Here is a 14,882-nt window from a genome sequence, read left to right as displayed (position 1 = left end):
ATAATTGTAATTTTTCTATATTTTGGGTGAAAAGCACATGTTCTGTACACATGAAAAGCATGATATTTCATGAGGTAAAAAAAAAAGGAAATATACAGTCCAACATAGAAGTACTATTTTGTAAATTATGTGTATTTCAGTGGGAAGCTCCTTGAGGTAATTGTCTAGATGCAGACAAAGCTGGAGCTGTAGAACTCACAAAAAGGCATGCTCCCAAGTTAGCAATCCAAGTATCGAATGTGCCAAAGTAATTCCTTACAAATCTAGTTTAGTTATGTAATAGTTATTAGGGGAAATACAAGACTTGAACTTCCAAACAGATACTGCCACATCCACTAATGTACAGCTATTGTAAAGCTTCTAAACAGTTTTGTTTTCCTTTCAGATCAGCATCTTCATGACACATTTGTCCAACTATGGGAATGACCGCCTAGGGTTATACACCTTTGTGAATCTGGCCAACTTTGTTAAAAGTTGGACTAACTTAAAACTACAGACTCTACCTCCAGTTCAGCTGGCTCACAAATACTTTGAACTCTTTCCTGAACAAAAGGACCCTCTCTGGCAGGTAATACACGGTCAGAGTAATCCCAGTCATAATTCTTAAATTACAGGAGAATCCTAATTTAATTTTTTCTTAAGAAAATAATGATTATGACATTAAAAAAGAAGACAGTTTGTTTTAAATGCCTTTAGGTTCACTTAATTGTCTACATAAACAACAGTTTTTGACTAAGAATAGATTTACAAATATAGATAAATCAGGCCACCTGGCTTTATTCAACCAAATACCAGTCATATTGAGAGCAGCTGAATGCTATTTGTCTAGGAAAAAGATTTCCTTCCCTCCTCTCTTTTATTTTCTTGATGCATCACATTGTATTAACCTATGATACATAATCAATAAGATCAATACAGACACCAGATAGTGAGATCTACCACAAGGCAGACAATGCAGATTCATTGCATCCATTAATATGGAATCACTTGCATTATGTCACCATATCTGTTATAAGGAATCCCAGAGACCATATTTACCTTCAATGAAACAACAACGGGCCTGTACAGGAGAAACACTCATCATGAACTGTTAAATTCTGAAAAGAGGAAACGTATCTCTATAACCCATAAACCACAAATTTTCACACCTTTTCAGGCATGTATCAGCATTGACCATACTGCCAATATTGAAGTGTCCAGAACATGATTATGTATTCACCATTTTCTCCTTTTCAGACCATGTTGTACTGATGTGTGATCTCAGATACATAACATAAGCTTAACTCCATGGAAACCTGTTTAGCAAATTCGGTTTTAACTTTGTGTCATGAAAGAGAAATTTCTTTGGGCAAGATGTAAAAACTAGTGAACTTCGTGGTGCTTCTATTCATTGAAGTAGAACTACATTGATTTGTGCTAAAGGTTTTGTCCTGATGTATTTTGTTAACTTGATTCAATAGAACATATGCCCAGTCATTACTTCTAGGTGTATGGGATTTTTTACTATGGGCAGAGGGATGAGTATTTATGGAAGTACAGGGGGGAGCTGGAGCATTTTGCTTGACTAGCATTATAGTGGGCATGTCTATAAGAGACGCTATGTTGATATAGCTTGTTGCTACAGCGACATAGCATTGGCGGGCATGAAGTGTAACACTGCCGCTACTGTGCAGTAGCAATGAGTTTAAAGCTAACACAGGCACTAAATGGAGCATGTGTAGATACACCTAATGATTATGAAATGTGTTCAACTGACAGACCTTGAGAATATCATGTTTCACTTTAGACAGAACACCAGATGAAGCAATGTGAACAGCACTGCTAGATATAATTCTTGATTTTGGCAAATTTCCTCCAAGGATGAGAAAGTATTTCATTTTCTTTGCCCCAGAGAAAAGATCTCCAATAAGAGTGCTAACTATGGCCTATTTTACAGGCCATGGACATTTATTCTTTTCTACTGCTACAAATTCCCCACAGACTGGAGTCCTTCCTCCTCCTCTCCCTTCTCACCCTCTCTGGGAAAGTTATGGGGGTGTTTCCTTGCAGCTGGACTCCTGTATGATGTTGAACAGATAAAGATATACTGTAGTTCAGCTGAAAGCTATGAGCATGATATAGGAACCATTTGGTCAAATTCTGTGTCCTGTATTATGTGCAAGGTCACAGTAGATAATTACCCTATGAATACATATGAATATATATAGAGAGAGAGAGAAAGAAATGTAGTAGTTGATCCTATAAAGTTTTAAACAATTGCTTGACTTTATTGACCACTCTAGGGATCAGTCTTGCAAGCTATAGTGTATTTTTGCCCTAGTGTGGTGAGTCATTCAAGTGCAAGCCAAACTTACTTAAGTGCCTCAGTGAATTAATGCCAGAGTGCTCAATATCTTACAGGCCTGGATTCTTAAGAAGAAATTTGGAGGTTGTTGTTATTGACTCCAAAGAGACTCACATTTCACAACTGCTGTGTAACTTTGCAAGATCAAGACACTTGAAATATTCTCCAATATGACAAAAATAACTTTCTTTTCTTCCTCAGAATCCATGTGATGATAAGCGACACAGGGATATCTGGTCAAGAGATAAAACTTGTGACCATCTACCAAAATTTCTTGTGATAGGACCCCAGAAAACTGGTGAGAAGATGGTGAATTTAAATTACTTGAATAAAGAATGTGATCCTAAAGAAAGTGTATCCTTACCTTTCAGTGCTACACTTACATATTTAGTACAGAGCATGGTGAAGCAGATTCAATTATACAGAGGTGCTATATTCTGAATGGGAAAGGAAAGCTATAATTAACTCTTCTGTTGCTTATGGTATGGAGCAAACTGATTTGCAAAACATAGGAACTTTCTTCCAGAACCATCTGGTACTTTTAGAATACAGCCCAGATTGTTGTCATGGTTTTTCCATCAGAAGGACCAGGAGTTTCCCAACATAGCCTGTTTTCAGTTGCTTGTTCAGATTTAAGGGGCCTGAATAGATTCAACAACATGTCTGAATTGGAAGGGCTCAAGAGGTTCAAATAGATTTTTTTTTTAAGTTATTTTCTCTTAAACATTTTAAAGGAAGCTTTTTTTCCAACTTTGGTTTATTTTGATTTTTTTTCCTGCCTAGAATTTTGACATAACTTCCTTTTTGTGAGTTCTACTGTTTCTATTATTGTTCTCAGGCCTAATTTCAGTGCAGTTATAGGAAATCAGGATAAAGTTCACTCCTGTGTCAAAAGGCTAATGCCCTGTTTTAAGGAGACCTTTAAGTATCACAGTCTTTTCTTTGGCACTCTGTATAGAGGTAAATTTTATTCACAGTGAATGTGAATTATTTCATTCCACAACAATGAAAACAATGCAATTAGACACTGGAAATGAAATAGAGACAATTAACAAAACTTAGTGTGCACCTATGTCAGGGCTGATTTTGTGCTGATTAATTTCTCAGATGTTGAAGTAGAATCATCTATGATGGCAATAGAGAGTTAAGTATTTCACTGATGACATGATGCCTTCAATTAGAGCATTTAATACTTTCTACTGTCTATACTGATTTCTTTTGTTAAGTGTATTGAGAGCTAAAGATGAGAAGCATTAAATAAGATTAAGTAGTAGTGGTACATTACAATTTGTATATGCTTAGTTCAGATACCAATTAACAAAAGTTTGTATTGTGTTTCTGGGTTCTGAAGTCAATACATTTGTAATAAGAGTGCAGTCAAGAAAGTAAATGCAGATGTTTACAATAAACAAACAGTCTGTCATGAGACCCAAAGGGAAAATTACTGTTAAGACCTCTTATCCAGTATCTTTGCTTTGTTGAATTAATTATAATTAATAATAAAATTACTTATCACTTGCCCCTTTCAGTTCAGGATCTGAAAGCACTTTGCAAACATTAATTGATTAATTAATCCTCACAATGTCCCTCTGGGATAGCCAGTATCATTATTGACTTGCTACAGAAGATAGAAAGAGGTGGTTAAATGAGTTAGTCTGAACTCAGGTAGAAAGCAGGGTATACTGGCATCTTAGGGTACATGCAGATATTACACTTAGATCGACCGTACATATGTTTGGGAAATGTAGATCAGGCAAAAATAGCCCAATCTAACTTAGTTCACATAAGGAGGTGCACTATGTACATTGGGATAACCCATTCTAATCTCACTGAAAATGTGTACATGTTTAGAGTGCATCTCTGGGGCTGGGAAAGCCCAGCCACTTGTTCCAACCTCTGAGCCATGGGGCTGTGCTTTTGTTAGCACCAGTCCCCCAACCCTGACTGAGCTATTTTTAGTTCTTTGGGCCCCCCCATTCCTGGACAGACACCACTTCTGCATGTAACCCTTGCCCCCTTCAGTCCCACCAATCCCCCTTTCAGATCCACTAGTTCTGACTTAGTTAGATTGTATTCCTAATGCAACTCTCAGCACTGACTGTGTGAGTGCAAGTGGGGACCCGATCTACAATCATGCATCTTAAAGTAAGCCATGTGATCATAGATCAGGTCCTGTGAACATGTGCACATGCCCATAGATTAATCCATCACAGAAGGGTTAACAATTACCCAAGATTATTTAGAGAGTCCATGAGAGAGTCAGTGGGTGCATCTCCATGAGATGCTTCATGCCCATTGGACTAATTCTACCACAAATTGGTGTGGCTGGCAAAAATTGTGCTAATGCAGTGATGCACAGTAGATTTAGGCCAATGCTCATTAAGCATCACACAAAAAGCATTCATCTGCACTAATGCGCAGTAGTGCCAGTTACAGCACATTAAGTTTAGTACCTATTATTACAGGTACTAAACTTAATGTGCCATAATTATGGATCATTAATGAGTGTGTACATGTGTTCACTAAGACACTGACTCATGATATCCAGGTAAATGTCCTAAACATTAGGTATTCCCTCTTGAATATATATTTTAAATATTTATAGATATAAGCCCTTTGATGTGAAGGGCAGCATATAAATCAAGCAAAGTAATAAATAATGCACCCTCTCTCACACACACACACACACACACACACACGGTGCATCTACATGTGCCCCTATGGTGCCATTGTTACAACATTACTGTGCGGTGCCAATGGCGCACAGTTATTTTTAGCCACTGCGTGGCTGTAATGATGCACTATAGCGAGGAGCATGTCACTACGGCGACGTAGCTGTGACATCACAGTTTTTGCCTGCCAATGCTATGTCACCATAGTGTGTTGCTATGGTGATGTATTGTCTTGTGTAGACACAACCATAGATATGCACACTTAACTTTTAAATATGTATATTTAAGATTATCTTTTTTTGTTGCAATTTTTCATTGATTTCTCACCAAAGTCACCATAGTTGCCATCCTAATGATGACACAGTGGGAAAAAATCTTTAATAAAGCACAAGTTTTAAATGGCATATAATCCATGAATACAAAGGTTTTTAAAGACAATCTGCTAATGCTTGTTTAAAATCAAACATCATCTTTCATCCTCTTTGTTTATTAATAATTCCTGCAAGGAGGCTATCCAAGATACACCTACTATGCTGGAAATGGATGCTGTCTCTTGGACAAGAGTTTTTATCCTGTAACATTACACAGTCCACAGAAGATAAAGCATAGATGACAAAGGGAATCTGAGAGAAATGGAAATGGAAACCATCAATAATTATTTATGAAACATTACATAAAGTATACAAGATTTTAAGATGAAATACATTACTAATGTTAGGGCCACATCATTAATGCTGTACATGTGCATGTGTGTACACACACACATATACATAAGCCATACATGTATATACACTTACATATATAGAAACTATAAAAATCAATAGAAACATCATGATGCATGCATGAGCACATTATCTGGATTTTTTAAAATGTGAATGGATTACTGACTGTAGAATAAATAGGTCTACATGCATTATGTGTTTAAACTGAATATCCCTCATGCTAATACCTGCCTTTCAGCAATAGGTATTTTTATTGTGAACATTTTTTGGTACAATTAGTCATGTATTTGTTCAGAAATACTTGCTTAAACAAAATGTTTACAATGTTTTTTATCCTACCTAACAACATCTTATAAGCTAAAGTGTCCTTTTTCTTTAGGAACAACAGCACTTTATTTATTTCTTCTCATGCATCCTTCCATCATCAGTAATCTCCCTAGTCCAAAAACGTTTGAAGAAGTTCAGTTCTTTAATGGAAACAACTACCACAAGGGAATTGACTGGTAAGAAGAATAACAAAGAAAGAAATGTTTGTTATTAGCACAGACTAAATCACATTCAAGCAATTATGGAAGTATGTTTAACACATACATAATTACCAGATAAATTTGTTAGGCTTAGCACTATCTGATGGAATGAGAAAATAGTTCATAATGATGGGACATTTAATCAACTATTACCCTTAACTTTATTTATATATTATGTAATGTTCCTAACATTTAATTAAATTAACATATGAGGGAGTCCAATTGTGATGATCTGCCTCATGTTAAGTAATACTTTCTCTGGTATGGTTTCAGTTTGACAATATTGATTTTACTTCTGCCTGTTCCTCTAACTGGACTAATTGTGAAGTCCTACTTAGCATAAGAATGTAATTATTGGCACAACCTGTCAAATGTGGACTAGTCAGAATAAAAGACACTCATTAATAAGTAACTTTAGGTTGAGTTTTTTTCCTGTGCATTTTAATACTTTTTTATTGTTTTCACTTAAAAAATTGTTTTGTAAACCTTTATGTTCCAAAAAGTTCTAGCAGTTCTGAAACTTAAATAAAGACTGATATTTAGAATGAATATCATAACACATATAACTTTTAAGTGTTAATCCAGTTAAGCTGTTTTTATTGAACAAATCCAAACATAAAAACTGAATATATTTTCTACAATATAGAAGCACAACAAAACATATAAAATCTCACTGAAAAGACAGGTTATCACCACAGTTGCATTTAACTTAAGAGACTATTCAATTATTAGGTTCAAAATGTCATGAAAACCAAGGAAGGAGTGACGCTTCATTGCATGTATTTTTTCCATACTGCATAGTGGAATGTGTGTCATGCTATTGATCTAGCAAGAGTCCTGATGCCTTTTATTAGACTGATTCGTATTGTTAGCAGCAAGTTTATTAATTCTGTGTACTTCTTGTTTATTTCTGGGACATGCAGAGATTTTAAAATAATCAAAGATAAGAGAGGTTGCAAATTTACTTTTAGTATTTTATTAACCCCAGCATACATTTTGATCCATGGTCAATACAAAGGGGTATATTCAAATAGCATACAGGATAATTAACCTACAGTGACTCCACAGAAACAAACAGAAGCTATTTCTATATTGATTTTAGATATTTTCTAAATAAAAATCCATCTTGCTCTATGCAATATAAAAAGCCAGCTCATCAGCTGTTACAAATTAGAATGGTTCTATTGATTAGCTCAAAATAAACAAAGTTGCATAGAGAGATTCAGAAGAATAAAAATAAGCTTGTCATGTTATTTTTCTGGTCTTCTTTATAGAATTTTTATGGGTGCGGGGGAAATATGATCCCTGCTCTGGACCTTTTACACTGGCTTAATGGTACAGTAGCAGCATAAATGGGCTTTAAAAGCCATAGATCCAGCCAGTGCACAATTTCCCCATTGTAGAAAGCAAGGAAGACTGTATTCAAAGGATCCTTTTGCAAACCTGGGCAAAGGGAGCATTCTGGAGGTGGATTGACAAGCAGACGGCACATGCGGAGTCTGCTCAAGCAGCACTGTGCAGGTTATGGAACATCATTGCTACACAAGCTATAATGAAAGCACCTCTCCAGGACCATTTTATTAATGCCAGGGACCTCTCCAGACCCTTGAACAGCTAAGAACTGGGAAACTACAAAGATGGCTTAAACCTTCTTCTCCTGTCCTCCCTTGAACCATGATTATTGTCCTTTAACTTTTTGGCTCTCTCTGCCACCTGAAAACCACACTCAGAAGCACTGCAGGAAAGGGCAACCATGGCCTTTGTGCATGTTACACCCTGACATGGATGTAATGTAGCTACCTTAGTGTGGACTGAATCATGCCCATAAAATAATTTTCTGCAGAAAGCTTTTTTGCCTGCTCTTGCTACTTCATTGGGGAAAAGGAGCATTTTTCATGGTGTAGCACCTGAGGACTGGAATCCATGTGTTTCACTGCAGTCTGCCTTCACATAGTACTGAGACATGCCCTTAGAGAAGCAGTCTCAATTCTCCCTCATGTCTTTAATGCATACATCCCTTTATTTCAGGTCTGGGAGGCTTTACATCCTAATTCATGTACATTTTTATTTTTAAATGCCCTTTTACAAAACATGTCCCACTTTTTCAATGAAAGATTATTATTATAATATCTAATGACCTCCTAATCACTCCTGAACATCATTAGTGATATAGACACAGGATCAAAGCTGAAAACATTCTGGATTTTCGGTTCAGTGAAAAATTAAAAAACAAATACTGGGTTTTTTTTCAGATAAGTAAAAACCCCAAACCAAAGAACTGGAGTCAACCTAACCTAAAACATTTCATTTGACATAAAGTAAAAATTTACAGTAAATGTTTTGGGGTTATTAAGTTAAAGTTAGGTCAGTTTTTAAAGAAATGCCATTTTTAAACAAAAATTGAGAACTTTCATTTAATCAGTGTCAGAACAAAATATTTTTATTTTAAAACACTGAAACAATATTTAATATTTTCAGTTTTTTCTACAGTTTTATTAGGCAAAACTATTCAATGAATCCAGTCCAAATTTGTGACTAATTTCAATTCTTCCCAAGATTCCATTTTTTCATAAAATTTACTGAAATTTTTATTTATCAACAATATTTTACTCAGCTTAAAGATATTATCTGTTAGCATTATTGTCACAAGGGCAACATCTGTCATAGCTAAAATTTTAGAATGAAACTTTTGCCCATTTTGTTTTCAATTTCTTCTGTTTTAAATTACATTTGAAGAGTAATGTTTCAACATGCCATTAAGTACAGAACATGTGCATGAAAGTTTGAGATTTTTAATGTTTTCAATTCAAATAATATTTTCCCTGTTCCCAGGTATATGGGTTTCTTTCCCAGCCCTTCCAATGTTACAACTGACTTCTTGTTTGAGAAAAGTGCCAACTATTTCCATTCAGAGGAAGCTCCCAAACGAGCAGCTTCCTTGATCCCTAAGGCCAAATTCATCACTATTCTCATTGACCCATCTGATCGGGCATATTCCTGGTATCAGGTAAGGATCTTGCCACTGAGAAATGGGCTATGAATTCAAAAGCAATAAGTGATAATGAACTTACATCCCATTCTTGTGAATTTGCAAAGAGTTTACCATTATGTCTTTGAGCAGGAGTAGAATTTACTGTAAAGTACATGCCACAATTTAGAAGCTGAATGAATATTGAATTGCAGCCTGTTCTATTCAGCACCCACTGTGATACCAGTATCATATATAATGTAACTTTTCAGCCAAATGGTTGCCTCCAGTTGCAAATAATTACTTTAATCTCAATTCCAATTGACAATGTTTATCTGGTAAACATTCTTTTTCACCCAATAATGTTTTGGTAGAATGAATAATTTCTTACTGTGAAGGGCTAATCACTTTAGGTTACCCATATATCTGACATAACTTTCAAATCTCTATTCTTTAGACAACAGTGTCAGATTGATTGGTATGCAAGTATGGCACACCATTCAAAGTTGCAAAGGAGTAAGAAAAAGATGCGTCTAGCTTAGGAGCCATGTAGCACATTAGGACATGTTAACTTCAGTTAGCATATTAGGACATTTTAACTTCATTTAAAACATGAGCATGCACACTTTCCATTAGTAAAACATGCTGGTGCTATCGTATCATAGCAAAGTTATGACTTTTCAGGGAATGGTGCCTTTGGGTTGTACTAAGCAACTTGTTCAGCTATCTTGTTCCATAGAGATAATATGAGCTCATAATTCCAGTGTGGTACAGGGACTAGGAACAACCAACAATCAGCTAATTGTTGGTCCCAAGCCCAGCATCAAACTGGAGCTGGTTCAAGACTCCCATGAGGTACTATGGCTGGAACTGACAATCACCTGATCACCAGAGCTGGCTCAAGACTGGCAACAGCAGAGACCCAGCTTACCCCATGGATCCAGTGGAAGCAGTAGCACCTTGTCCTGGGCTTGGCTTCCTGTGCCTCATTCTGCCTGCCACCAATGGCAGTGATGTGGCTCACCCCAGCATGCCAGGGGCAGGCACTCCCAGCCTGGGCTATACTCAGCATGCAGCAGGGAGGCCAGAGGCTGCTGGCATGTGGGTTGCATGTCCTCATGGGCATATCTGCAAGCTGTGGTGTTAGTGCTGGGGTCAGTGTCAGAAGGGACAGGGGCACAGCCAGCTCCTGCCATGTCTACACTGGTCTGAGATCATAGTAAGCATTACTGTGAGACTGCTCAGAACATGTTCTAATTTTTAATATGGCATGGTAATTCTTACTAGGGCTGTGTGAAGCTTCAGTCCCTGATTTGATTTGGTGGAGATCTGGTCCAATTCAGTGGCCAAATCTCTGAATCTAAATTTAATCAGAGGACCCTTTAATCTCTCCAAATTGAATCAGAACCCTCCGAATCAATTCAGAGAGATTCAAAAAGATTTGGTGATTTAGACATAGAGACAGCTTTAAATGTTTTTTCTACATATCTCTATGTAGCAGGGGCTCCTGAATGCTGTGATGCTGGGGCAGATGGAACGTCCCACAGAAGCATGGGGGGCTCCCCAGCATGCTTGGGAACAGACCCGGAAGTGGACAGAAGCACTTCTGGTCCACTTCTGAGTTCACCAAGGAGCATGCAGTGTCTGCCCCCCACCCCCCAACTCTCCCCTGGCTCAGCAACTGGTGCCTCCTGGGTCTGGGGAGGCACCTGGGGTCCCCTTGCAGCTGATCGCCAAGCTGCAGGGAGTGGGGGGGCCCCAAGCACACTCCCTGGCAGATCTGGAAATGGACTGGAAGTACTTCTGGTCCACTTCCAGGTTCACCGCCAAGGATGGGGGGGGGGCATGCTCCTGTGGGATGCTCCATGCACCCTAGCATCTCAGCATTCATGAGCTGTGCCTGCTACCTCAAAGCACATAGAACAAACTTTTAAAACTGTGTCTATGTCCAAATCGCTGATTCTTTGAATCAATGTCGAATCTTCAGATTCAGATTCAGGAACAGCGATCCTAATCAATTAATCGAATCACTGTCCCCAGTTTGTGCTGAATCTTAATTGAATAGGGCCTGTTTTGCACACCCCTAAAGCTTACTATGATCTAAACAAGACACATGCGAAGTATCCCATGTTACAAGACACTAGTCCTGAAGACTAAAGAAAACCAGTCAATTTTCCTTGTCAGTTAATTGTTCCTTATTCATTTCCTAACCATCTCTTGTCCATTATGTAATCTGTATCCTTTCATAAAGGACAAATCTGGAAAGCGATGGCTTGGCTCACACACTAACATTGTTAAAATTATGTGGAATCATACATGCAAAATTTGACAAAGGTGGACAAGTAAAGTAGTCAGTAATAATGATGTAAATCAGGCAACAGAAGTTCAAGTACACTCACATAAAGTCTGGAAATAACAATATAAAGTACAAAGTTCACTGCTGCAGTTTATACCCCTTCCTACCCTGTCACTTGCACCTTCACAGAAGGGTACACAAGGTGAAAAGCAAATGACTGGTTGCACCTACATTGGCAAATGCCATGTCCACATCACAGCTGCTATCACAGCTATCAAAAACATCAGCATGGTATATATCAGGATGATGTATGCATCATTAGGACATAAAGAGATATTTTGGAATAGACAAAGAATTGCCACTACCACTGTTAGGGAAAGGAGAGTAAAGAGAAACATTTGAAAATGGACTGTCCATTGTATAACATGAACTGTATTAGTTGAGTCATGGTAAAGCTATTAATTTCCTAATAGTTCAGTGTTTGGGAGTTTAACCCACTATAGAATTATTTGTTCACTTTTTACTCAATTACCTTTTAATGTTTCTACTTATGGTTAATGTTATCTACCTTTATTGTATTAGCATCAACGATTTCATGAGGATCCCACTGCTCTGAAGTTCAATTTTTATGAAGTCATTACCTCAGACCATTGGGCTCCCTCAGAATTGAGAACTCTCCAGAAGAGATGTTTGACCCCTGGATGGTATGCTACTCATATAGAAAGATGGCTAACTCACTTTGCCACTTCACAGGTAATTCCTATCTGATGATTTCACCAAGATCACTTGGTTTTGGAAGCCACAACCTGAAATCTCAACATGTGACGTTACCATATATGATTTTGTGATTTGAGCTATTTGGAAATTATCCAAAGCAAAGTTTCCTTTTTGTTAGAAAATGTAAATCTACCAAAAATCAAAATGTTTGCTGGAAACATGGTGATGTTAGGCCCTCTGACACAAACCAAGGAGGCTTGGTAAACTGCTTGGCTTTTTGCAGTCTTGTCCAGTTTGTGGGTTGTCGCAGAATCTTCTTCCATGTTCCCTGTAGAAATGCTTTTAGGATTTCCCATATCCCAGCCATGCTGTCTAGATCCTGACTGTCCTGGAAGTTATTGAAATCCAGACTTGTGCCAGAACTTTTAGGGGCACTTGACTTCCTGCTGTGCATCAGGTAGCCTAGGAATACTGGAAACCTTGATTTGATGTTAAAGCTACCAGGCTTCTTCTGGGATGAGATAGGTATTACCATGGTTTGTCAGCTCTAAACTTTTTAGTAACCCATTGGACTTGAGAAGCCTTTAGAACCTCACTTTTTAAATGAGAATTTTGAACACCCCTGTTCCCTCAGAAATTTAAAACTTGCTGATGCAGCACTTTTAAAACAATCTTGTAAAATAAATTAAAACCCATCTTTGATATTTTTAATAATTGCATTGAGAAATTTTCCAAGAAAACTCTATATGCCCATGAATCTACAGACAAATCATTGTAAGATAAGCTACCTATTTTTAGCTACAGAAGTTCAGAACATATTAATTCACTACATACCTCTAGCTACTTCTTACTAGTATGTTTTCCAAATCATTCTGCCTGTACAAGGAAACAAGGATGTGCAAAGCAAATGGAGTGTTATAAATAACCTGTCAGTCTGGGCCAGGACTTATGGAGACCATGGTGAAACTAGTCAGGGCAGAATTTGCTTGCTTACTCTAGAAAACTAAAGAGACCAATAAGTTCTGTCTCTGTCCACAACTGGGCCTTCCATATCATCCCACACTGGCCTTGATTCACAACTACTCCTGTCCTACAACTGAAATAGCTCTTGTAAGATGTCAGATGTGTTTGCAAACTGGGAGACTCAGGTTAGGAAGAACACTGTACAGCAAATTATTGTTTTGTTTTGTTTTCAATATTTGGTCTACCTGTGGGAGAGGAAGACCAGATTGGCCCTTGAGTTTCATAATTTGCTTGAGATGCTAGGACCCAGTAGACCAAGGGATCTCAATTTGTCCCATTCGTTCATAAGTCTGGGCCCTTTCCTAAGATGTGTTAAGGTTTCTCTTTCCCTTCTGCAGTAGTTAATTTTAACACAGGGAAAAATAATAACAATAATAATAGCACAGACCCTGTTATTAAACATGCAGGTCTAATGTACCTTGACATATTTCTTGTAAAACTGGCTATTGCTCATGTGACATAGTTGTAGTGATTAAGTTTACAAGATACAAAGTGCACTTATTCTTAATAACATACACTGAGAAAGTGCACTCATTACACTTGCTAATGTGTACTCAGCAATGTGCTCTCATTCTTAATACCATGCACTCAAAATGTTAATAATTTATAATCAGACCTCACAATAAATATAGAAAACATCCATCCAAGCCAGCTAGTATCAGTGTAACACTTTGCGCTGTCCTTATAGCTTTCATATGTATATATAACAGCCAGAGGATACATCTACATGTGTGCTTTACTGTGGAGTAGACTAATTAACTCCGCAATAAAGTGTCACTGTCTACATGTGCTCTACTATTAGGGCACAGTAAACCAATTAACTCTGCCACAAGATACTACTGTTGGAGACGGTACTATCTTATGGCTGAGTCATTTACTGTGACCTAATACTCATGTAGACAGTAACCACATGGGGAAATTTAGCCTGGTCAGCCCAGGCAACTGGGGGCCAGACCCCTACCTACTACCTAGCCACATGGCTCCACATATTTGGCATTCTCATGTCCCAGCCAGCCCCTCCCCTGCCAGACACCACCACCCAAAGCCTGGAGCTGACCCCCCTGAGGTTGCTGCCAACATGGGCCTGCTCTATCCTGGCTCAAATTATTACTGTGCCAGGCACCCATGCAGATGCTGTGCCAAGGAGCAGTGCATTCCAACTCAAAGTGGTCTGAAGTTTATTGCTTCGCATTAATTGCTTGTGTACAAGCACCCAGTGGCAGGGAAAGCCACTTAGCTTGTTTCATAGTTTCATAGTTTCTAGGGTCGGAAGGGACGTGAGCAGATCATCTAGTCCGACCCCCTGCCATGGCAGGAAAGACTACTGGGGTCAAATGACCCCAGCAAGGTGTTCATCTAACCTCCTCTTAAAAACCCCCAGGGTAGGAGCCTGCACCACCTCTCTTGGAAGTTGGTTCCAGACCTTAGCCGCCCTGACCGTGAAATAGTGCCTCCTGATGTCTAACTTAAACCTACCCTTTGCCAGCTTGTGACCGTTATTCCTGGTCACTCCTGGCTGTGCTCGGGGGAACAGTGACTCCCCCAATGCCTGCTGATCCCCCCTGACTAGTTTATAACAGGCCACAAGATCCCCCCTCAGCCTTCTCTTGTGG

At 38.2% G+C, this 14,882-nt stretch overlaps 1 protein-coding gene across 1 annotated transcript in view; it reads left to right on the top strand.

Moving 5' to 3' along the window:
• The window catches only part of LOC109301101 (bifunctional heparan sulfate N-deacetylase/N-sulfotransferase 4), a 215,680-nt gene that overhangs the window by 171,350 nt on the left and 29,448 nt on the right, over nt 1-14,882 (top strand). The window contains exons 8-12 of the mRNA XM_019522024.1: nt 386-568; nt 2,546-2,642; nt 6,118-6,241; nt 9,098-9,272; nt 12,112-12,282. Of these exons, the coding sequence (XP_019377569.1) occupies nt 386-568; nt 2,546-2,642; nt 6,118-6,241; nt 9,098-9,272; nt 12,112-12,282 (750 nt within the window). The remainder of the gene's footprint in view (nt 1-385; nt 569-2,545; nt 2,643-6,117; nt 6,242-9,097; nt 9,273-12,111; nt 12,283-14,882) is intronic.

Source organism: Gavialis gangeticus, unplaced genomic scaffold (genome assembly GCF_001723915.1).
Source record: "Gavialis gangeticus isolate Ggan-Ray unplaced genomic scaffold, GavGan_comp1, whole genome shotgun sequence".
In the NCBI taxonomy this organism is placed as follows: domain Eukaryota; kingdom Metazoa; phylum Chordata; order Crocodylia; family Gavialidae; genus Gavialis; species Gavialis gangeticus.
The sequence above is the reverse complement of the archived record's forward strand: the minus strand, read 5'-3'. Positions and strand labels throughout refer to the sequence as shown.